This window comes from Neovison vison, chromosome 1, assembly GCF_020171115.1.
Source record: "Neovison vison isolate M4711 chromosome 1, ASM_NN_V1, whole genome shotgun sequence".
Taxonomy (NCBI): domain Eukaryota; kingdom Metazoa; phylum Chordata; class Mammalia; order Carnivora; family Mustelidae; genus Neogale; species Neogale vison.
The window spans coordinates 186,035,029-186,061,532 of NC_058091.1; the positions used below are offsets into that span (position 1 = coordinate 186,035,029).

At 34.6% G+C, this 26,504-nt stretch overlaps 1 protein-coding gene across 3 annotated transcripts in view; it reads right to left on the reverse strand.

Annotated features, from left to right (window-relative positions):
• The window catches only part of FER (FER tyrosine kinase), a 536,624-nt gene that overhangs the window by 355,937 nt on the left and 154,183 nt on the right, over positions 1–26,504 (reverse strand). For all 3 annotated transcript variants that reach the window (XM_044264382.1, XM_044264368.1, XM_044264376.1), the window contains exons 6-8: positions 15,671–15,854; positions 12,883–13,020; positions 12,170–12,289 (exon numbers count right to left, since the gene is read on the reverse strand). In XM_044264382.1, coding sequence (XP_044120317.1) covers positions 12,170–12,289; positions 12,883–13,020; positions 15,671–15,854 — 442 coding nt within the window. The remainder of the gene's footprint in view (positions 1–12,169; positions 12,290–12,882; positions 13,021–15,670; positions 15,855–26,504) is intronic.

Here is a 26,504-nt window from a genome sequence, read left to right on the forward strand (position 1 = left end):
ATAATTACAGTTCATGTATAGATGACATAATACATGTCAGGATAGTTTGCAAATTTCAAAGCACTATTCACCATTGTTTGTACACTAATATAATGCAACAGTTCAAATGGCTTATTCTTCACATTTTTATTTTTACTTTTTTAAAAGATTTTATTTATTTATTTGATAGAGAGATAGAGAGCACAAGTAGCAGAGCAGCAGGCAGAGGGAGAGGGAGTAGCAGGCTCTCTGTTGAGCAAGGAGCCCTATGTGGGACTCGATTCTAGGACCCTGGAATCACGACCCAAGCCAAAGGCAGACGCTTAACCAACTGAGCCACCCAGGTGCCCTGTTCTTCACATTTTTAAATTAAATATGTTACACTTAAATAATTTTATGCAAAACAGTTAAATTTCATGAGACTGCCTTAAAAAAAAAACCTCATAAAACTGACATAAATACTTTACATTTACTGAATGCCAACCAGTTTTAAACACTTTATAAATAAGGACTTAAATCCACAACATTTTTAAAACAATATTATTATCTCCATTTACACATGAGAAACTGAGGCACAGAGATTAAGGATTTTGTCCAAGGTCACAGAGCTGGTAAGTGGAAAAACATAGATCCTGAGTCCATGAACTTAATAACTAATATCCTGTTTTAGTAATTTCATACCATAAAATTTATCTAATATATATGCTTCAACAAATACACATAGATATAAACACAAGGATATTTATTGAAACACTGCTTGTAATCAGAATCACCAAAGGTGAATTCACTGCGATGCTAATGACAGTTAACCTTCAGGCACCACACTTGCAAGATCTTGACCCAGACTCTGCACTTATTTTCATATTTGTAAGTCACTATAGTTTTTTTTTTTTGAAGATGCCCCTTACACACACACACACACACCAATTTTATATGCTTCAGCCTCTACAAAACCCGTATCTACCCCTAACAACAGGAAAAAACTGGAAATAAATGGCCATCTATAAATAACTACATTAAATAAATTTTATTACATGTAAGCAATAAAATACTGTACACTATTAATATTTCATATATATTAAGAAAAGAGGATAAGGCAAAAAAGTATGCATAGAATAAGCCCATTTAAGTCAAGAAAACAATTTATATATATGGAAATGCTTATATATACATTCTGGAAAGATACATGAACCTTTTTCCACCAATTAACACCAGAAGGTACAAATGGGATCTATAAAGATTTTTTTTTTTTTTTTTAATTTGAGAGAGAGAGACAGTGAGAGAGAGCACGAGCGAAGAGAAGGTCAGAGAGCGAAGCAGACTCCCCATGGAGCTGGGAGCCTGATGCGGGACTCGATCCCGGGACTCCAGGATCACGCCCTGAGCCGAAGGCAGTCGTCCAACCAACTGAGCCACCCAGGCGTCCCACAAATGGGATCTATAAAAAGGAAAGCTTTGATTTTCACTCTACATCCTTTTGTAAGATTTTATGGATTTTATCATTTGCAAGCATTAGTTGGATACTTTTTAAAGACTTAATGTTATTTAAAGACACAAAAGCCAAAAACAATTGTAGAAAGTAACAAGTTTTCAGTACTTATACAGTTAACTTTTCTATCCTCAAACCATTGGCCATCACTATCTAAATCTTTATTTTGTTTTTGTTTTTTGGTTTTTTTTTGTTTTTTTTAATATTAAATATTTTTAGTGGCTATATAGAACATTATTTTTTAATTTTTTTTAATTTTTTCAATTTATTTATTTTCAGAAAAACAATATTCATTATTTTTTCACCAAACCCAGTGCTCCATGCAATCCGTGCCCTCTATAATACCCACCACCTGGTACCCCAACCTCCCACACCCCCACCACTTCAAACCCCTCAGATTGTTTTTCAGAGTCCATAGTCTCTCGTGATTCACCTCCCCTTCCAATTTACCCCAACTCCCTAACACCCCTTGTCCTCCATGATATTTGTTATGCTCCACAAATAAGTGAAATCATATGATAATTGACTCTCTCTGCTTGACTTATTTCACTCAGCATAATCATTGCCTCCAACAGGAGTCAGTAACATTTTTCTAGAAAATAAATATTTTAGGGTCTGCCATCAAGAGGCAAAATCAAGGCTATTATGTAGGTATTAACACAACAAAAGAGAAAACAAATATAAATATCTTACTGAAAATTTCAAAACATAATATTAATTGGGTACAATTCATTGTAAGACTAGTGTATCAATGAGAAGGATAGAAATCTTCTGAAGGAAATAATGTTTCCCTTCATTGGGGTTCAAAGTTAGTGCTCATCATAAAATCAACCGTAAATGTTCATTTGTTAAGGCAGATATATCATGAGATTTCATGTTTTTCATCTTTGAAAGGATCTTTTCACATAAATGGATACTGGCAATATACCATTAACAGTCATAAGCAGATGACTTTAAATAAGTATATTTACTGCTTAGAAGACATTTATAAAATCATATTGCATGATTTTTAGCATATCTCTACATTGCAGACTCATCACTCCAGACTCCCACTCCTAGGTGGGAACTCCTTACTTGCAGTTGAATGGATTTTTGAAATGCCAAAATACTTGCACAGAGGTCCAAAACTCACTGCTAGAAACGTAGTCTGAGCATAGAAAATACATCAGCTATAAATTGGTGAGAATGGTAACCTTGCTTCATGTTTTAATGTTTGATGGCACAGGAAGTATATACAATAGCCTGCCAATACCTGGGATTCAAGAAATGTTAGTTGCCATCTAAATGATTTTACTACAATATAAATTCTGCATATAAGCATTGTCCTATCTTGCAATTTTAGGTCAAATTCATTAGGAAAATATTCAAGTCTTTAGCACAAGCTAATTTTTCTGAAACTTTTGGAATTCAGTGTTGAATAATAGTAGTTGAGGGAAAATCTGATTATTTAGAAAAATTTCAGTTTTGGCTCTGACCTCAAAAAAAAAATAACAATAAAACTTTACTACTTCTAACTCATCAAAATCCTATGTAATAGGGCAAGTGAGGGTATTCAATTCCAGTTTTTGACAAAAATTCATGGACTGATGATGGTCAAGTCCATGAGAACAAATGAAAGTCATTACTGACATTATTAATTTGAGAACACAAGATTAGATTGGATATTTTTCCAAGAAGTACCTGCTTATGAAAAACACAATGAATAATCATACTAGGTAAACACCTAACATTTTCACAAGCTTTGCAAATTTGTTCAACTATGCCTCTTTCTGACTCAAATATTTTTAACACCATCAGTTTTAACACATCTCAAGAGAGACCACTTCAGTTTGTACTGGATTAGTGTTTTCTCAACCTCTTTGAAAATATTCTTGTCTGTAGTTGAGCCACAAAGACCATTCCTAGAGAGTAATTCTTCAGTCACTTCAGGCTTGCCATTCAGTCCTCAAACAAACAACGACTGAGCAGTTTTGATCACACCTGCTGACTTATCAAGAGACAGGAAAGCCACTTGAAATCATTTATTTTTTTAAATTAACTAATGATGTAGCTTCCAACCTTCTCAACTCTTCAAGGAATGTTCTCACTGAAAGACTAATAGACATAAACAGGTTTATTTTGTCTAGACATATTTCCTATTTCCTTAGTTACCACAGTGAAACACTAATTAATTCACCACTAGTAAATTACTTTCCCTGTTTCGATAACAAATGAGCCACCCGGAAACTTATTTTGGTTGCGTCCTTATTTTCATATTTTCCTGAAGAAAGTCTGCTGTGATGAGGTAGTCCATTTTAAATTTTATAATTTTCCTAACTAATGCTCTCCTGTGAGTTAGTGATACTGAAATGAGTATTTAGACTGACAATGCCAACATATATTATATCATTTTAGTACAGCCATAGTGTCACTACATAATAAACACACTACTGTGCCACTTAATTCAATAACAAAATAATACACACTCCACTATGTCTTATCTTGATAAGCACCGCAGTAATATATATTGTATACCTGAAATGAATATAACACCTACATGTTAATTACACTGGAATTAAAATATTTAAAATTTTTAAAAAATTTTAAAAAGTGCAACATTCAAAATCTATACTCTTTTTTTTATTTTGACATAATAGGAATGGGCTGATAACAGAAAGTCATTCAAATGCTGTAAAACAGCAATATGTGCGGCAGTCAAAATGCTACTGAGTTCAAACGGTGTCACTGTGGTCTGTAGTACACCAAGCAGCAGTGTGAAGTGAGGAGAACACCATATATGGTCTCTGTCAAAATACTCAACTCTGTCATTGTAGCAACGGTAATAAATAAATGAATGAGCATGGCAGTGTTCTAATAATCCTTTATTTATGTACTCTGTTGTTTAATCTTCACATGATCATTATGTGTCACAAAATATGTTTCCACTGATTTTTTTTAAACATTTAAAAATGTAAACAATATTCTTAGGTCACAGACAGCATAAAATTAAGTAGCAAGCTGGATATGGCCCACAGCCCATATTTTGCTAACTCATATCCCATAAAATCCAAAAGAATGACTTTTCCACATAATCACCATTCTTCAGTTAAGAGATCTTATTTAGGGGTGCCTGGGTGGCTCATCAGTTAAGCATCTGCCTTTTTGGCTCAAGTCATGATCCCAGGGTCCTGGGATCAAGCTTCCCCCTCTTACCCTACATCAGACTCCCCACTCAGTGGAAAGCCTGCTTCTCCCTCTTCTCCCTGCTTGTGTTCTTTGTTGCTATCTCTCTCTCTCAAAGAAAGAAAGAAAGAAAGAATGAATGAATCTTTAAAAGAGAGAGAGAAAGATCTTATTATACCCTATTATAAAAGCTAACCACATTCTGACTTTTAATTTTTTAAAAATGTACTAGGAAACACAGTACTAGCAAACAAAATATACTAGCAAAATGTACTAGCAAACACAGCTTGAGGTTGGGCTTTAGTTAGAAACAAGACTATTTGGGGCACCTGGGTGGCTCAGTGGATTAAAGGCTCTGCCTTCAGCTCAGGTCATGATCTCAGGGTCCTGGGATCGAGCCCAGCATCGGGCTCTATGCTCAGCAGGGAGCCTGCTTCCCCCTTTCTCTCTCTGCCTGCCTCTCTGCTTTCTCTCTCTCTCTGTCAAATAAATAAATAAAATCTTAAAAAAAAAAAAAAAAGAACATAAGACTATTTAACACAATCTTTTAGAATTCTAATATATGTGCTACTGATAGGCAGAATAACTTATAATAAAAGAAACCTCATTTCAAACCAGAAAACTGAATCAAAAAAGACCTAAGTAGTACCATAATGCCTCATCATTCTATTAAAATTAACCTTAACTCCTCTTTGGGCAGACATGTTAATGTTCACTTTGTTTTGAAATAACTCGATATCTTTAATTTGCCTTAATTAAACTACTGATGTGCTTGTTCAGAACTCCATTTACCTGCTTTAAGTTTGCCACAAATTGCAGATGGATGCCTCATCTACCCCAAATGCCAAAACTAATGTAATAAATACTTACATATATTTTTTTCTAATGTTCAAAATTTTATAGACCTGTCCTCTTCAAGTTATTCTGATGAGCTAAAATTACAGAGTCCCAAATTATTCAATTAAATAGTGATTAGATGAGAGCAAATATTTGCATATATCATCTTAATAAATGGATGATTAAAATCAATATAGTATCTTTTCTAGCATTTTGCAAAGAAGAGTGATTCAAAACAGAGGAAGATGAGGAAAGAGTGATGAAGGTGAAGAAAACAGGCTGTAGATCACAGAGACAAAGAAAACAACCTCAGATTGCAGCTTGAAGGTAATACAGCTAAAATGGATGTGTGATGGGAAGTGTACGATTTCAGGTGTCCAGTGCTAGAAATTATTGGAGGCTGAGGAAGCGGCCCTCTACCACATCATGATCTACTTGCAAAAAAATTTCCCATAAGTAGGCAATAAACAATCTTACAAATACATGAGTTGAAGTCTCTATATACCACACCTTTATCAATGTAGCTGATACAAATTATGAGAATATGATAAAACGCTTCATGGCACATATTTAGATAGGTAAATGCAGTAACTTTGCCATTTGCTATTATTACAACATTAGATTTCCAACAAGCCTCCTTTTGGGTATGAATAATAGTTACGTAATAATGTCAGAACCTCTTACATGTAGCTGAGAAAACTCTACATGACACCATAAGTGGGAAACAAGAATAGAAATTATTAAATATATGAATAAATTTCTGCTAATAAAAATGACAATTTGTATGTTACATTTGGGAATCTAAAAAAAAAAGCCCCCTCCAAATTAAAAGATGTCTTTTTATGAATAGCAAAGTGAAAAATATAACCTTAGGGATAGAGGATCTACTTGAACTTCAAATACCTTACAATTTAACTCTGACCCAGAAGTACGGCAGAGGAGAAGAAAATACAAAGAGTCAAAAAGGAATCCAGTTAGACTACTGTAAAACTGCTAATTTTAATCCAATGACACAAGACAACTTGAGGAATATAAATCTGTCAGAAAAGTTTAACAAAAATATATTCTTTAAATATGAAAGATACATATTCAAACAGAGCACCCTCTGAAAAATTGCAGGAACCCGCCCACAGAAAGTAACACACACATTTCTACACACAATTTTACTGGGTTTATGGCACAGAGTTTTAATCCTGCCTACATGATAAAGTCACCTGGAAAGCTTACCAAAAATCCCAATGCCTAGACCCTCCCCTACAAAATCTGATTTAATTGGTTTGGGTGAGGTCCCAGGCAGCATTTTTTAAAGCTCCTTCAATGATCCTAACATAAAGCCAGAGATGATGACATCCACTATTCAAAAACTTCCTGAAATCTCTCCATAAAACCCTCTTCATTCACTTGCTCATTCAACAAAGATGTTAATTAATCATCTGCAACCTCTGGCATTTAGCCAAAAATTCTGAAGAGTCCTAGAGAAATGTAGTCCAGTTCTTTCTGTTACACAGTCACCACGAATCAGCAGTCTGGCAGTCTGCCACTATGACTTGCATTATTAGAAAAATTCTCCAGGAGTCAAATACTAATGATTCTCACTTCCAAACTAATATAACCTTTCACAAAGGAAGGTCACCAGATCACTGAAACAAACATAGAGGAAATGCAAAATGAACACAGTTTTGAAGTTTTCCTCTACTATCTCTTATTACAGCTCTTAAATGGGCTCAGGAAAAATGTAAAACATGGGGAGGCACGGGCCATAAAACATTGGCATTTTCAAATAACACCTTTGAGAGTGTTCTATTCTAAAACGATACAGAGCACTGTGATTCAGGAACAAGTGTTTAGTGAAAGGATAAGTGACGCAATGGGAGGAAAAACAAATAGCTAATATTCTGGAAAGTCATGCCACAATAAAATTGCAAAGATTAGAGAAATAAAACTACATTTACTTAACATTATTATAAACACTGGCCCCAACAAGCTTTCCTACTCACCTCATCTACTCACCCCCATTCCAACATATGATCTACATATATACAAATACATATATGTACTATTTTTTAATTAACAGACTCATTCTATAAATATTACTGTATAACTTGCTATTTATCATATACTTTGGAGATCTTCCCATAAAAGCATATATATATATGTACATATATATACGCATATATATGTATACTCGTGTACATGTATGTATATGTATATATATAAATAAAGATATCTTACTCTATTTAAAACCTGCATAATCTGGAAAATTCTAGCTATAGTATTATGTAAATATCATAATTCAACCGATCCCTTATTGATGAATATTTAGGGTGTTTCTAGTGTTTTGCCAAAACAAAAGGACTGTTTTAAGACCTTTATAGTCCTCAGTATCTATTCAAATTAATGTCATATATACTAAAATGTGGTTTCTCAGAAATCCACATTCATATGCAGATATTAAAATCCATATTGTACACCTGAAACTAATACAACACTAATGTTAACCAAAAGAAAAATAAAAAGAAAATCTAACCTATGAATTTTGAAATATTTTTGTGTTTACCAAATTTAATAATTAATGAAAGTGACATAATATACCTTATAACATAGCTTTCTTTTCATATTTAGTAACTAACAAAAAAGTATTTCCAAAAGCCCATGAAAAACTAAGCATCGTGCTTGGGCGTCCACCCCAAGCAGTCATTGAAATAAACGACAAAGCCAGTACCTCAAACTTGCTGTGTGCCAGGAACTATTCTAAGTATTCTACATTCATTCATGCATGTAAGCTTTACAACAACACTATGAGTTGGGGGCCATTATTATCACCATTTTATATTTGAGGAAAACGACACATATAGGGACTAAGTAATCCGTCCAGTTTCACAGAGGTAATGTCATACTGTCAAGATTCAGAATCAGGCAATGCACCATGTTACACTTAGACCTATATCCTTGTTTACCTATAGGTTAAGTTCTAGAAGTAAAATTTCCAACTCAAAACATAGAGCAAGTCCAATTTGACGTATGTTGCAAAATTATACTCCAAAAAGCTTACACTAATTTATCTTTCTGCCAAGACGTTATAAGAAGGCTTATTTCTCCATACCCTCCATAACGGTGTGTATTATCAAATTATTTAGTTCTTGACAATCTGGGAGAAGGAACAGCTGCCTTTTTAAAAATGGATATTTCTTTATTGTCACAGGACTATTGGTCATTTATATTTATTTTTCCAAAGCTATCTATCTGTTCATCTGTTTTATTTATTTATTTCTATTGGACATAATACTTCAACACATTGAACAACAAAATTAATAAATTAATGCCTCAAGAAAGAAATTATCTCAACTTCAAAGCACTAATATTATGGTAAAAAGACTTTGCATCATATTAAATATATACATATGTGTGTATATATACACATATTTTGTGGATTTACCTTAGATTATTTTAACAGTGCCAATAAACACATTGAATAATTCATTCTTGGAATAAAATTCTTGAGGAAAATCTGCTCTTAAACTCATATCCTGATTTAGACCCTGCTCAGTGAAATGTAGCTAAAGTTTTGTCTCACCCAGGTGCCCCAATAAGATGTAAGCAATTAAATCTTCTATCACATTATCAAAGATTTATTATTCTTAATTTATGACTTTTTTTTACTGCTTCATCCACATAATTAAGAAATAATGATTTATGTGCATAACTAGTTTTATTCTCATTATACTCTGGAAAGCAATAAAACAAATTATTCTTTGGTCACAAAATCTCTTATTTTACATAAGCTTTTAACAGGTAGCTATTTTTAATTTTGCCATATTACACTCCAATGTTTTTATACTCATTCTTTCTTGGTGTTTATTAAAATAAATTGACCGATTTTAGCATAAATACCTTGAAGGTATTAACCCTTGCAACCTCAAATATACAGTAAACATATTTTGATGAATAAATGAATAAATTACTTGGGAATGACATAATGATCAAAAAAAACCAGGAGTAATTTATGCCATATTCCTTCACCTAGCAGCAAGGAATAGAAAAATGAAATTTGTCACGGCACAAGAAATGAGAAACTCTATTATCCATTTTGTGCCATAAATCTACCCCTATCATTATTCTCAACCTTGGCACTGTTGACATTTTCACCAGATAACTCTTCATTACAGATGACTGTCCTATGCACTGTAGGATATTGAGCAGCATCTGTGGCCTCTACCCACTAGTTACCAGCAGCACCTTTCCATCTGACAAACAAAAATGTCTCCAGATACGGTCAGATGTTCCCTGGGGACAAAAATGACTCAGGGTAAGGATCACTGGTTTAAAGATGGCTAACACTGCAAGTATATATCTAAAACGAAAGTGAGACTCCCATGAAGGACTTCAAAATTTGGGAACAGCTTCAAGAATCCCAATATGGTTACTAGAAAAACCTCCCTAATTCAGTATACTCCCATGCCTCCCTTCCACTCAACAGTCAATCCATCATAACTTTTTTTTTTTAAAGATTTTATTTATTTGTTTGACAGACAGAGATCACAGATAGGCAGAGAGGCAAGCAGAGAGAGAGGAGGGAGCAGGCTCCCTGCTGAGCAGAGAGCCTGATGCGGAGCTCGATCCCAGGACCCTGGGATCATGACCGGAGCCGAAGGCAGAGGCTTTAACCCACTGAGCCACACAGGCAACCCGATCCACCATAACTTTTAAGCCTTCAGGTGATTCAACAAGTATTTGTTAGTTTCTTCCATTCCACTTGCTCAACTTTAAAGTTTTTAACCCCTTTCCAATAACTAGTTGCAGGATCCGATCCACTCCGTTATTCATCTATAAAACCACAATATTACTGAACAATAGAAAGGAGATTGTTAAGTTATATTAGATGGGGACTTCTGGCTGAGTCTTTTGAGGTAAAGTGCCAACAATTCAGATGATATTATGTATCTAATATTGAAGACAAATGAGTACATAATCATTCCTACCTGTGGTTCTGATCCAGAAGACAAGTGTATATAGTGCTTATTAATAAATGTTTTTATGGGGGCACCTGGGTGGCTCAGTAGGTTAAAGCCTCTGCCTTCGGCTCAGGTCATGATCCCAGGGTCCTGGGATTGAGCCCCACGTCGGGCTCTCAGCTCTGTGGGGAGCCTGCTTCCTCCTCTCTCTCTCTCTGCCTGCCTCTCTGCCTACTTGTGATCTCAGTCTGTCAAATAAATAAAACCTTTTAAAAATAAATAAATAAATAAATAAATGTTTTTATGTTGCTCCTAAAAAAATTATTAATGGATGAGTTAAATATGTATTTATTTGAAAGAGACAAAGTGAGAGCATGAGCCAGGGCAGGTGCAGAGGGAGAATCAGGCTCCCTCCTGGGCAGGACCCTGGAATCATGACTGGAACTGAAGCCAGATTCTTAAACCACTGAGCCACCCAGAGACCCATGAGTTAAATATTTACAAGTAGAATGGCTTAACTATGTTTTGTGTTTTCTTTTCTTTCCTTTCCTTTTCTTTTTTCTTTTTTAAAGATTTCATCTATTTATTTGACAGAGAGAGAGTACAAGCAGGGGAAGCTTCAGCCAGAGGGAAAGGGAGAATGAGCATTCCCCCATGGGGCTAGGATCATGACCTGAGTGGAAGGCAGATGCTTAACCTTCTAAACCACCCAGGTACCTCCATTAACTCTCTTTTCTAAATTTAAAAATATACTATTGGTGGCCTCTAATACTTGAAAAGGACTGAAAAACACATTAAGATTTCTCAAAACTCCTTTAAACTATTTGGCAACAATAACAAGGTGAAGAACTAATTTATTTAAAAGCCTGTAACAGAAGACATCCCTGCTCACAAAGAAAAGAATTCAAAGTCAACTTTTTTTTTTTTTAGGATTTTATTTATTTGACAGAGAGAGGTCACAATTAGGCAGAGAGGCAGGCAGAGAGAGAGGAGGAAGCAGGCTCCCTGCTGAGCAGAGAGCCCGATGCGGGACTCGATCCCAGGACCCTGAGATCATGACCTGAGCCGAAGGCAGCGGCTCAACCCACTGAGCCACCCAGGCGCCCCCAAAGTCAACTTTTTATACTAAACACTCTGACACCTGAGTCTCTTCTTTATCACTCAATGTTCTCATTTCCAAAATGGTTCTGCCAAATAGTATTAAGCATTGAACAGGAAAGAGAAAGGAAGGAAGGAAGGAAGGAAGGCAGGCAGGCAGGCAGCAAGGATGGATGTTAGTTAGTTAGTTTTGAAAAGCATGAACCAGTATTCCAATATAAGTAACTGGGCAAGTGACTATAACATCACATAGAAATTTGATTTTCAGGGGTGCCTGGGTGGCTCAGTGGGTTAAGCCGGTGCCTTCGGCTCAGGTCATGATCTCAGGGTCCTGGGATCGAGTCCCACATCGGGCTCTCTGCTCAGCAGGGAGCCTGCTTCCCCCCCCTCTCTCTGCCTGCCTCTCTGCCTACTTGTGATCTCTCTCTGTCAAATAAATAAATAAAATCTTTAAAAAAAAAAAAAAAGAAATTTGATTTTCAGAATCACCAAAATTAGTGATCACAATGACTGAAGTTAATATATTTTTCAAAACATTTCTTTCTGACCAAACAATAATCAGTTCATTTTAAATTTACTTTTCATTACTTGCAAAAAATGAATTTTAAATCTGAGAAAGTACAACTATAAACAATAACACTAAAATACTTACATTACTTGCAAACTTTCTGCTGTTAAATTATTCCACATAATTTCATTTGCCTGAAGATTTTCATTTTCTTCTAGTAAGGAAGTATCAAATTCAATTTCTTGCTCTTTAGCAGCCGTTGTTCTAATAAAGCATGCCAAATAATTTTGATCAATATGACTATACTACCATAATATATCTTAATGCACACCAAAGGCAGAGTATTTGTTACCCAAAATTATGTTCACAAAATAGAGTAAATACAAATAGAATAAATCATATTAAACCCCAGGCACTAAGATCTAGTCACATAATTTCAGCCTTAATTTCATTTGTGGAATATGGATATTAACCTGTTTTATTCCTGTCATAATGGTAATGAGTATACCTGGATAAATAATTGATGCATTATAAATTTAACATACATATAAAGTCAATATTATCATTATAAAATGTTGAAAAAATATATAATTTCATGAATTAAATACAGGTTTAAGCAATGATACAGTAACAACTGACAAATTTTAAATTTTAAAAAACATAAAGATAATTATATAAATTAGTTATCACTGAGAAAGAACTTTGAAAATAATTAAAAGCAGATTACTTAATCAGTAACATCGTATGTCCTAACAAGCTCTTCAATATCTTATTTTAATTTAGTTAAATACTATGTAGTAGAAAAGAAAAGAATACTGTCACAAATACTGAAAGAAGAATGAAAATATTATACATACCTGTGAACATCTATGAAATTATTATATTCTGTGCTAGGGTCTATCTGTTCAACTGACATTTGAATCTCTTTATGGACATTCACTATTTCCTCTGTAACAAGACTGGTTATCTGGCTGTATTCATCAAATATGCCTTTTCTGAAAACAAAAATAAAATTTTACATTTTTAAGTCTTCAAGGGAAACACAGGCCCAAAAAAGATTCAGAACAATAAACATAAGAAATGTAATACCAACATTTATAGATGGTGATTTTATGCACCACCTTATATCATATACCTGGATACTTAGGGGATTATACAAAGGCAGAGATTAACATTTGATGTAACATAATAACTGCAAATGATCTAGAATAAGGCATTACCTTTTCCAACATGTATTTGACATATCCAAAATGTAAGGTCAGGTTGATCATTTTCTATTTCTAAAGAGTGTCATACAAATGCTCAAGTCCATTACATGGAACTGTGGATCAACTCCTGTCTCTTTAATGTTTCTCTCCAGTGGCTGCTTCTTCCTCAAATATCCGACCTCTTGGTTTTCTCTTGCTCCTGGGCCCCTGCTCTTTCCTGTATACTTAATTACAGAGTTCAACTCATTCTATATACCTTCAATGACATCAAGAGCTCTTCTCCTGACCTCTAGTCAGTATGAAAAATGTCACAAAACACATTAGCTTTATCTACTGAATACAAAAGAAAAACTACTCTGTAGCAAAGACCTGATCCCAACTTAAGAATGCTATGCTGTAAAAATATACCACTGGTCAAAAGTGGCCTCAACAAGTGTGGAAAGACAGGCTTATCTTGCCTTTTCCCAAATAAATAAAAGGCATAGTTTGCTTTTCTTCTCTAAAATCATCACTCATAAAAAATTATTACTTACAAAATCTCTCTTATTCAGTGTTCTCCCAATAGCCAAATACTCTTTGGGGTTTAAGAAAAAAAAAAAGATTCAAACTGCTTCAGGCAATGTGAATTTGAAATGATTACAGAAAATCACCTGACAAATTTTAAAGAAAAGGCAAAGGCAGAGGAAATTTAAAACAGATTTAGTAAACATCCTTGGGGTTCTGACCACAGAAGTGAAAGTACTGAATGATATTAATGTAAATGACCCTATCTAGATAACTCTCATAAAGCAATACCATAATATGATGTGGAGATGATTATTAACATCCACCTTTAGGACAAATGGAATTTTAAAAAACAAATTCTAATGTTATTATGTGAATGTCACATGGAATTCAATTTCAGTGATATTATCATGCTTGAATATTTTAAATGCTGGAACTCAAATAATTTATTGTTAAAGATAATATGCTATAGGAAACTACTATGTCTCAAAAAGACATTTAGGGATGATGTAGATGCCATTACTGAAGATTCATGTGAAGAGTTTGAAAAAATAATGACTCATGAAATGAAAGTAGGAAAGGAAGTATTTCTGAATCAAACTATATAATTTAAAGTAGACATAACTATGGGGTGCCTGGGTGGTTCAGGCCGTTAAACATATGACTCTTGATTTCAGCTCAGATCATGATTGCAGGGTCCTGAGAGAGAGCCCGGAGTGGGCTCAGCAGGGAGTCTACTTGAGACTCTCTCCCCCCCACCCCCCCTTACCTACTCATGCAAGCTCTAAAATAAATCTTTAAAAAATTAATAAAAAAATAAAGCATACATACATAAATTTATACATTAAATATTTTAAGGAGATATTTTATAATACCATTAAAAGCTTACATACTCAAGTGAACTAAAAACTTTTTTATCTTTTTACTGGGAAAATGGGAGATCACCTAAAACAGCTAATAAAGCAGATGAAGTCTACCAGAGTGGTTAATCTTTTCCTATTGTATTGATATCTATGGGAAACATGTGTGCTTTTGACATACTGTCCAAAGTATATCGTTAGCTCCTTGGAGGCAAAAATTGTAGCCATATCACAGGCCACATGTTTTGCATACATTAGAACTTCAATAAACATTTGTTGATTTTGATCTCACACAATAAAAGCTGGCATATAAATCTTCAAAAAATTCTTTCCTTTGATGGAGCTAGAGAGTATAATGCTAAGTGAAGTAAGTCAATCAGAGAAAGACAAATACCCTATGATTTCACTCATGTGGAATTTAAGAAACAACTAACAAATAAAACAAGCAAAGGGGACAAAAGGGAGAGTCAGAGAAACCAAGAAACAGACCCTAACTAAGAGAACAAACATGGTTACTAGAGGTGAGGGGGTGAGGTGATGGGTGAAATAGATAAAGGGGATAAAGAATACACTCATCACAATGGGTGGCTGTGGGCAAAGAATAATGTATAGAATTGCTGAGTCTCTACATTGTACACCTGAAACTGATAATCACAGTGTATATTCACTATACTAGAATTAAAATTAAAAACTTAAAAAAATTATTTCCTTTGGACTACTCAGTCGCTCAATATTTAAAACACTACCCTCTGAATATAGATACTCACTTCTTAACACTTGTGAACTAATGAATGTTTTTTTACCTAAATTTCCAGCTAATGGGAGTAGAATAAAAATATACAAAAAGAAGGACCATTTTTAGGGCTAGCGGGAGGGCTTAGGAGATGATAATAAACTGAATGGACACCAGAAGTGAAAATCAAGCAGGACCAAGGTAAAACAGATCTGTCCATTGGCCTGGATCAATAATGAAGTTCACAAAACACAGACAACTTCTATCCAAAAGCTTACACAGGAGAGAAAATAACATTAATTAAATTAAATGAAAATACCAAATACGAAATGTAACTTACAGTGCTTTTATCATTTCCTCTTGCATCTTTTGTAAAGAGTCCAGAAGCAAAGGAAGTGTGGTGTTATAATACTGATTCTGATGCAGCTGCGCTCCTTTCAATGCCAATACATACTGATTATGCAACATATGAAGTTTCATTGTCGCTTTGTCATATCGTTCCTTGGCCTTTTCGGTTTCTTTCCCTGAAAGAAACATTGAAGAAAGTTTACAAGGAGATAAAAAAACTTTATCTTCTCCACATGCAAACTAAGTGACCACTATTTTATATTTCACATATTTTAAGAATAATAATAAAATTTTATTGAACATTCACTATATTTTCAGCTCTATGCAAATACTACTAATTTCCCAGTACTATGCACACAGGCTGCTATGAAGGAGGCATATATTACAGTAAATGTTTGGTGAATGTAAATTAATGTATAATTTTTTACAAAATTATACAGAAAAGTGATCCTTCTCATTTTCAAGCAGCTCACACCAAATTGGAACAACAATGCAAATGAAACTGTATTAATCAAGGAAACAGTAAAGTTTATAAATATAATGTTAAAGTTTTAGGTCTGTATTTGAGGTATCAATAAAGACAAGGGGAGTCAGAGGAGGCTTTGTAGAAAAACCAAACATGGGGTATATCCAGGAAGGTATAAAAAAGACAGAATGGACAAAAATTCCTCCTTATCTTCCTTACATTCAACGCATATTATGAACTGATCACCACCAAGAACTGTGCAAAACATTAGGAATTCAGTACCCAGCAAAACCGAGTCCTCGACCTAGAACCCCTGGTCTGGTGAATTGGAATACTGAGGGAAAATATGTTGAGAATAAGTGAAATTACATAGGCAAGCAAAGAAATAAGCTCAAAGAGGGCAAGTTTCAAGGAAGTAAAGGCATTATGTCTATAGAGGTAGGGCAATTTTAGTTGTCAAAGACTTGAAAATCAAGCAGGGAAATGTAAACTCGATATGGGAGAAGTCCAGGAGATACTGATAATATTATGAACTAAAACCTTTTGGGGTGACTTTAGTAAAATCGTTCAGAAAGTATTTACAGATTGACAGTATAAATGACTCTATAAGTAAAATTTTTAAGCATGTCTTCAATTTTTGGTGCAAACTGAACAAATATATCTTGTCAATTATTTAGATTTAGGGAATAAACTTTTCAAAATGTTTATTAATTTTTGCCCTCTTTCCAAGCATAATCCTCCAAATGAATCTTCTCCCAAAAAAAGATCTATGTTGAGAATTTTTGATGACACAGGCTCCCCTCTGCTGCCACTCTGTTTCGGTGTGGCACCCATTTGAGTAGTCCCTATATGTAGGAGTTGGAAAAGCATTCCCTGTTGGAGGATGTCCTAGCCCAGGGCTGAAAGCAGAGAAAAAGTCAGTGTTTTGGGGGAGAGAGGAGACCGCAGACCCTCAGATAGGCACGGGCAGGGCAACAGAGTAAGAACAGTTCCCTTGCCTTTCTCATCTCCCCTCCAATTCTCAGGTATGGAACCACATCTAGCTGGTAAAAAAGGAAATCTTTCTGGCACACTGGTAGATCTCCGCTACCTACAAACTCTACTGGTTCCAAGTACTAGAGCCACCATGGACTTCTAGGGAGCTGAACGTAATTATTTTACAGAGCATAACTCTCTAGCCACAGTCCATTAGCCAGTTCCTCCACATGGGGATATTACCCAAGTTATTTACAAATCGCTGCCCGAGACAACCTATTTTATGTTATAAAATAAAGAACTTCTCAAAGAGAAATTATTTTAATCACCAGAGTATCTTTTCTAACCCTTCTCTGGAAATGGGCTCTAATGCCAGACTGGGAGGATGGGAGTATATATATTAATTCAGCTCTGATCTGAAGGGATCAGAAAAAAATAACATGAGCTACTACAGAAGTGGCTTTTCTCAGTTTTTGACTACAGCTCATAGGATAATATATTTTATGTCATGAGCCAATAATCATATACATTTTTAAATATGTAATTGAAATAAACTCATGAAAGACATCCTTACTATCCTTAATATGAAGGATGCCCTGTGATTTCAAAAAATTCTATTATACTTGATTTTCAATTTTTTAAAATCTTCATTGAAAAACCAATAAATTTTTTTTACCTCAGTTAATACAAATCCCTAGAGAAATTTTTACTCATTCTGTATGGCACTAGGGATAATCTTTTTAATGTCACAACTACAAATCACTTCAACAATACTCATCATGAATGATATTTAAGATTCTCAGGAACAGGGGCGCCTGGGTGGCTCAGTGGATTAAGCCGCTGCCTTCGGCTCAGGTCATGATCTCAGGGTCCTGGGATTGAGTCCCGCATCGGGCTCTCTGCTCAGCAGGGAGCCTGCTTCCCTCTCTCTCTCTCTGCCTGCCTCTCCATCTACTTGTAATTTCTCTCTGTCAAATAAATAAATAAAATCTTTAAAAAAAAAAAAAAAGATTCTCAGGAACACATTCCCCTACATGTTCAATCATTACAATCATTTTTTACATTGACTACTATATTTATTTATCCATAAATATTGCTACTTGGCATCCTTCTTGCAAAAATACATTTCAAAAAATATCCCAAGAGTCAATATAGCTGACACATCTATGGCCAGCCTCAGAATCTCCCTCTAAAATAACAACCCCTTTTCCTCCCTAACTCCACAAGTCAGGACAAGACTCCTAAATGAAACTAATACCCAGGAGCCAAAGCGCATACCTGACTAAATGGAAATCAATGTTTCAGCTGGGAGCCAATTTACATTAATGTCTGAAGGCGACAGAAAAATCCACAAACACATACTATAGAAGCTGTCAGAGCAGCCCTTTCAAGGCCCTTTCTTTCGTTCTTTTTTTAATTTCATTTATCATTTTTAAGCTAGTTTATGGACACTTAAAATTTGGCAAAATCTGACAAGAGTTCAAAAAGTCATATAAATTACACAGACAAATTGATCGCAAGTAATAAAGACATTTTCTAGAGTCTAAATATTGAGAAGAAAATAAAGCAAGCATTTTTCAGAAAAGAGTATTTAAGTACTGTGTTCTAACTTGTTCATTTTTATCATAAAATCAAAAAGTATGATTATATAGTAAATTCAATTAATTCCATATTTTATGTCACTTTTTAAAAAATATTTCTTTTTATATGAACTCTATTATTCTTAATTAAGTACTTGGATTTTTTAGTGTAACTTCACGAGTCAAGCTCTCCACACAAACATTTTCATGTAGACATTTTAACCACCCATCTGTCCTCCTATTTGCAGATTTTTTAAACTGCACACTACCCATCTGTCTTTCTAGGTGGTGATGATGCACTAAATAGGCAACACTCAGCTAAGATTTTGTAATCTAAATTAACATTAGAAAAGTTAAAAATTTCTCGCTTTTTTTTCTTTATGACAAACAACCTGAAAAAGGCTGTAACAACCAAACTGAATTATCAACAGCTTATCAGTGGTCATTAACAGAATTTACAGAAAATTTAAATGCCTTCGAAAATATCCAAGTCTGAATTCATTATATTAAAATACTACTACTAATAAAGTTTTTAAAAAGAGCTTTGGGTTTTAAACTGAATTTAGGTATATGTCTTAGTAGGTTTTTGGTTTGTTGCTTTTGTACTCTATAGCCCACATACATGTATGTATTTGGTTATAAGATGTACTTGTGCATGCACATGACTGATCAACCTATCTATATCTACCTCCCACTTTCCTTTCCCTGTAGAAATCAACAAAAAGTTTCAAAAACATGTTCACCTGCCATCATTTGGAAAGGAATTCTATTTTTTTTTTCCTGATTTGTTTTAAAATAATTATTTAGGTCCCATGAAAACTATATAGTTCAAGAAATAGTAGTACTCTGTGAAAACCAGTTACAAATAAATTTTCTTTTCATTCCATTCACTTCTTAAATACGTTGCAAAAAATTAACACGATTCTTGCAACATAGCTTCTTTTATTTTTTTAAGATTTTATTTATTTGTTTGACAGAGATCACAAGTAGGCAGAGAGGCAGGTGGGGGTGGGGGGGTGGTTTGGAAGCAGGCTCCCCACCCAGCAGAGAGCCCAATGCAGGGCTTGATCCCAGGACCCTGAGATCATGACCTGAGCCAAAGGCAGAGGCTTTAACCCACTGAGCCACCCAGGTGCCCCACCACATAGCTTCTTGGTGCAGAATCTTTCACATCACTATTAACCTTTCTTGACTTTTAAATAACTACATTTGAGCTTAAAATTAATGTGAAGTATGCAGAGCCAAGTAAATTTTTATTGACAGACACAGAATTATACCTCTGTTGCCATATGACTTTTTTTTAATGATGAGAGGCATCGAAGCAAGGAATGAAGTTGTCTATGTGTCAATTAACAGGGAGGAAAACGTCCCATTTTTCCTCCTCCATATAATGAAGTTCACAAAGAGATTGAATTATAAGTCTTTTGCCACCACTTGCTGACAAATCTGTTTAATGTTTGTAATAACAGAGTGTATATACAACATGTCATGTCATAAACAATATTATGAAGCTAGCAAAACTCAATTATGTAAGTTTGACATTTACAAGAGACAGGCAAGACTACTCATTAAGCTAGCCTAGAAAGTCAAGTATTTTTTATTATAAATTTCGGAAGTATTTACCATTTGTTAAATATTATGGTGGAAAGCCCCTGATAATAAACGAGAAGTGATTATTTTCACAAAGTAGAATGCCTACAAGATGACTTTACTTTCATTTGGGTAACTGACTACCATCTTACATTTTTCCTTCTTTTCAAAAATTCCTCCTCAACTATACGATTTCTACTTATTACTCTGAGCAAGAAGAAAATAAACAAGAATTCATCCTAGTGTATGAGTTACTTGGGCCAAATGTCTACACATGTTTTTTCACATCAAAGTTAAAATTCAAGTATGACATAAAGGAACAATGAATGAGCTACCCATTTAACGCGATGCTATTCAGACAAAAGCAGACTTAAGAAGTCGGGATTTTTTTATCAGCTTCTCCTTTGATTAGCTGTTCAAGCAAGTCTCATAACCTAAATTTTAGCTTCTGATTTCCAGTCCTGGGAGTTAAATTATCTGCCCTTATCGATTCACTGGGTTGTGAATGGAGACTAAACAGCCAAAAGTATCAATATGCAACAGCAAAGGCTAAGGAAGACACAGAATATGGAGAGCTGAAAAAAAACCTTTTGATCATATGCTCCTATAAAGCATTAAAAAGTACAACAGGTATATCCACACTGTGCTATTTTTAATAAATTTCATGGCACATGAAAAAACTGATACATCAATCAAGAAATATTTGCTGGATGTGTTATGGGCTCTAAAATGTTCAAGGAACTAAAACAGTATTTTTTTTAAGATTTTATTTATTTATTTGCCAGAGAAAGAGAGCACAAGCAGGGAGAGCAGCAAGCAGAGGGAGAAGCAGGCTCCCTGCTGAGCAAGGAGCCCAACGCTGTACTCCATCCAGGACCCTGGGATTATGACCTGAGCCAAAGGCAGACGCATAACCAACTAAGTCACCCAGGCGTCCCTATAATGGTATTTTATTTAAAAATTGAGCAAAATACCTTTACTGAGTAAGCTCTCTTAACTGTGCTATATATTTCCTTGCATATAGTGACTGCTAGATTCAACTGACAACAACCTTTTAATAACCTGCAAATTGAATGATATGCCATGTGCAAATCTATATTCCATAATCTAACAAAGCTGTGAAGGAGAGGGTTCTGGATAGATGTAATGAAGCAACAGCATAATTCTAAATTTCTAACATAGCACCTGAAAATTTAATAAAAAACAAAAAGAAAAATAAATAAGCCCACATCCTTAGCAAAATAGGCAGAAAATGTCCAAATTTTAAACTGTCTACGAGTAGAAAAACAAACACCAAATCGCTGCAAAAGATCTCTCACCCTCCCAAGCAAGCCTGCATGGGCACCAAAAGCTGTTTTGGGGGGGGAAAAAAAAAAAAAAAAGGAAGAAGAAAAAGAAAGAAAAAGAGAAAAGCTAGCAGTGTACTTAAAGACTGATCAAAAAACATTATCAGAAGAAGAAGGTTCATTCCACGAGTGAAAAATACTGGAAAAGCATAATGGCAGATCACAGCACTGACTCAAGAAAGGGAACTAAAAGTACATGTGAAAGGCAAGGGAAACAGTCTTAGAAAGGTAATACTCCAGGGGGAGAAATGGTTAAAATGAAGAAACTTTGGAAACTATGAAGTAAAAAAGAAGCAAGAAAGGACATAATTCTGCAGGAAAAAAAAATGAAAATCAAAATAGGTAAATAAGGGGCGCCTGCGTGGCTCAGTCGGTTAAGCATCTGCCTTTGGTTCAGATCATCCTAGGAATGAGCCGAAGTCGGGCTCACTGTTCAGTGGAAAGCCTGCTTCTCCCTCTCCCTCTGCCTGCTGCTCTGCCTACGTGTGAGATATATTTCTCTCTGTTAAATAAATAATATGTTTTTAAAATATTTTTTTTTAAATAAAAGGACACAACAGTCTTTATCAAGAGCATGAAGGTTATAAGATTTTACTCTACGTGCAAGCTAACAATTTAGCCTGCCTCAACTTCATGGAGGTGGGCAGAAGACACAAGCCTCCTGGGACAGAGAAAAAGGACAGTTTATTTCTCATAGTAATATCAGTAGCTAGAGTAACATCATTCGTCAGTGGAGGAAAACACATTAAACCAAGTCAAATGACAACAAACTAGTAGAAAATGTATTTACCATGAATAACAGATACAGGTATATTCACTGTAGTACACTAAAAATTTAAGGGAAAAAAACGATCAAAAACTTGAAAGAAAAATGGGCAAAAGACAATCCACACACCCAAAAAAATACTTTAAAATGGACTTTAAACATATAAAAATAGTCAACCTTACTCCCTCACTCGTAATAAAAGAAATGCCAAGTAAAATTAAGAGATGTTATTTTTCACCTAGTAAATCGGCACTCTGTTTTGGCAAATGTATGGAGAAACAGATACACTTATACATTTCTGATAGGAATGCAGATTGGTACAATCTTTTTTTTTTATAAGATTTTATTTTATTTATTTGACAGAGAGAGATGACAAGTAGGCAGAGAGGCAGGCAAAGAGAGAGGAGGAAGCAGGCTCCCCGCTGAGCAGAGAGCCCGATGCGATGCGGGGCTTGACCTCAAGACCCTGGGATCATGACTGGAGCCTAAGGCAGAGGCCCAACCCACTGAACCACCCAGGTGCCCCAGATTGGTACAATCTTTATAAATGGTAAAAACTACACACAACATTTATCTTTTACACCTGCAATCATACAATTCTAGGCATTTACATTTAAGATATTCCTCTAATGATTAAAAAAAAAACCCACACAGGTTATTCATGCTAGTAAATGTATATAACTGGAAAAATAAGAAAAAACTGCATGTCAATATACAGAAAGTACTTGAATGAACTTACAATGAAGTGTTATGCAAAAGTTAAAAAGAATGAGAAATAAAGCTACAAACTGAAGTATTGTGATTTTTAGGATAAAATATCAAATAGAAAAGCAAAATGAAGAGGAGTATCATAGTATGACAGTTTTTGTGTAAGAAAGAAAGAAATAATTTAAAAAGATAGAGTTCTCTAAATATATAGTTTTATGTAGTTTTGACTTTTGGAACCATTAATTTTTAACCATTAATGAAACAGATTAAATCAATAAGAGAGGAAAAAAACAATTTAAAATGGGATACAACAAAACAAGTGAACCAACCTACACTTCTAGTGAATACATAATCACACTGAAAAGAGTGGGGAAGAAAAGAATTAATCTAAGTAACACTGGAAACAATATTTGATTACAGTGAAAAACTAAAGACAAAAGAACTCTAAAGAAATTATGAATTGTAGTTTCTTTTTTCAGAGGTATGAGTCAGTATTCTGAAATTATTTTCTGTTATTTTAGGATTGAGCAAGTAAGTAAATAGACTGTAACTAACAGAAGCCAGATTTCCCACTGTCAGAGAAAGAAGTTGCAAATACATGAATAGGAAAATACAGAATGAACACATGGCATTGGACTAGAACCAGAAGCATCAATACAAACTCTTCAGTTTTAGTATAGATAAACAGAAATTAGAAATAGATATACTTGTGTGCATGTATGTATATACATTTGCTTATTTCTTATCTCTGTCCATTGAGGGGACCTAGACAAAAGACACCCCAGTAGCAATGAGCACACACTGTGCCCAAATGATGGTTTCTAAATACTAAATGGAAAAAACCATCAAAAGGAACTATGGTTCCTTAGAGAAATGGAGGAGGATTTAGAGCATGAAAAATATGATATGAGCGAGAAAATAAGTACTCAATGAATGACAGGAACACACCAGAAGGACAGAGGAGCCATTTTCAATTTCTCTCTCTCAGATACAGAGAAAGAACAGATAAGGCAAATGTGGTAAAATACTAATATTTGGGGAATATAAGAGAGGAGTATATGAGTGTTCTTTGTATTAGGTTTTCAACACATCAGTAAGTCTGAAATAATGTTAAAATAAAGGTTAAAAATCAAAAGCTGTGGAAATCTGACCAAGATTCAAAACTATGTGAATATTCTCTAAATCTAAAAAATTGGAGTTATTTAGTCTACAGATGAAATGTCTCAATGATTTTTCTTTAAATATCAAAATAATTCCCAAAATAAAAAAGAAAACTTGATTTCAACATCTATGTTTCAAAACAGGTATTCCACTAGGAGTAATATTAATATATAAAGCTAGCCAGAATGAAAAAACAAACAAACAAAAAACTATCATTCTACTTTATAAGACTAGTCAAATGTGTGGAATACAACATTTCCAGCAAATGTGGGGCTTTTATCCTTTAAATTTTTAAAGGCTGTTCTGTGAGGGACAGACAGTCCTTTCTTAAAAGATGCTTGACAAGAAAATTAAAACAAAAGGCTCACAAAACAGTTATAATAATGTTAGGATATAATGTGAGGATATATGATTATAGAGGAAGAAGTGTAGAGATCGTCTTTTATTTAGCATGAATACCCCACCAATAAGTGACCTCAAACTCTGAATAATGTACTATAATGCATAAGATTATATAATAAATCGGTGAATACCTTTAATTAAGTGGTTTAAAAGCTCCAGGATACACATAAACTATACCTAGAAGAAACAAAGTATTTGTTGCCTCAGGAGGAAAAAAAAATAGGTAATGGGTAGAAGACCAACTCTTCAATGTACACTTACTGGTTTATATCTGTGATTTTGAATTTGGAATCACATAAGTGCAAAGAGGGAGCCCAGAAACCACACTAAAAAAAGTAATCTCAGGCAAACTTCAATAAGCCCTAACCAGCAGATCTACCTTCTTATCTGAATAAAGCTGTATATTTGGCCTTCTCTCTTGAACTATTACTATGAATAACTTGCCCTCACCCCTCACTAAAACCTATCCATTCCCTTGGGTACTAGATTCATCACCTCTTTACCTACTCAAGGACATTGCTACAGCCATTCTTCCTTCATTCAGCTGCCTCATCAGCTTTTCCTCTTCTCCTAGAGCATTTTCATCAGCAAAAAAGCTGTAGTTGCTCTTAATCTTTAAAAATTAAAAAAAAAAAAAATGCTCCCCTGGCTACTTTCAGTTACCTCCCTCTTTCTTCTTTCCTTTACTGCAAAACTACTGAAATGGTTTATCTGTACCAGTGATCTCCAGTTTCTTTTCTCTCATTCTTTCTTAAACCCATCCCATTTTGGCTTTTCCCTTTACTACAATATTGAAATTGCTCTTTTCAAAGTCACCAATTACCTACACTTCACAAAATCCAAATCTTGGTCCTCATCTTATGTACTAGTACTACTTTAACCTAACTGATCTCTTATTCTTCCCTGAAATTCTTTCCTCCTCCATTTGACTTCCAGAATAACACATTCTTTTGGTTTTCCTTTTTTCTTGATGTTCTTTACAATTTCCTCCTAATTTTCCTGACTTCTTAATGTTGGGCTTTGTCTTAGGACTCTTCTCTTTCTTATTTTAACTAACACCTTTAGTAATGCCATCTAACAGCATGACTTTAAATACCAACTAATATTCAAGTTTATATTTTTACTACAGACCTCTCCCAGGAATTCTCTAGAGCTAGAGATTCAAGTACAAACTTGTTATCTCCACCTAGATACCTAATAAGAATCTAAAAACCAAACTCCTGATCTTCACTTCCAAATCTGCTACTCCTGCATTCTTCTCCATTTTAGTTAAAAATAATACCATCCTAAAGCATAACAACAACAACAACAACAATAATAATACATCCTTCCAGTTGTTCAGGCCAAAAATCTTGAAATCATCCTTGAATTCTTTCTCTCACACACAACACCACATTCATCAGCAAGTCCTTTAGGCTCAATTTTCAATATACACATTCATAAATTCCTATTTCTGAATTTGCCTACCACCTAAAATTATTTGTAATCCCAAAATTCAAGATCCCCAAACCCCAAAATCCCCAAATCCCAAAAATCCCCAAATCCCACATTGTGCTTTCCAGGCCAATTGCAGATATGCACATGTGCACAGCAATAAAGGAGTCCTTTGATACACATCACAAGTTCCCATCAAAAAGGCTATGGTTGCCTTTTTGTTTCAGCTCCTGTGCTGTAAGCTATCCATTTTGCAGTCTATTTAGTTCCACACTGCCTGCATTTCTTGTGCTTTTAATTAATGATTTTGCTATTCTAAAATGGCTAAACATAGGGCTCAAGCATTGTCTAGTATTATGATCAAGAAGGCTATAATGCTGATGATTCACAGACCTGTA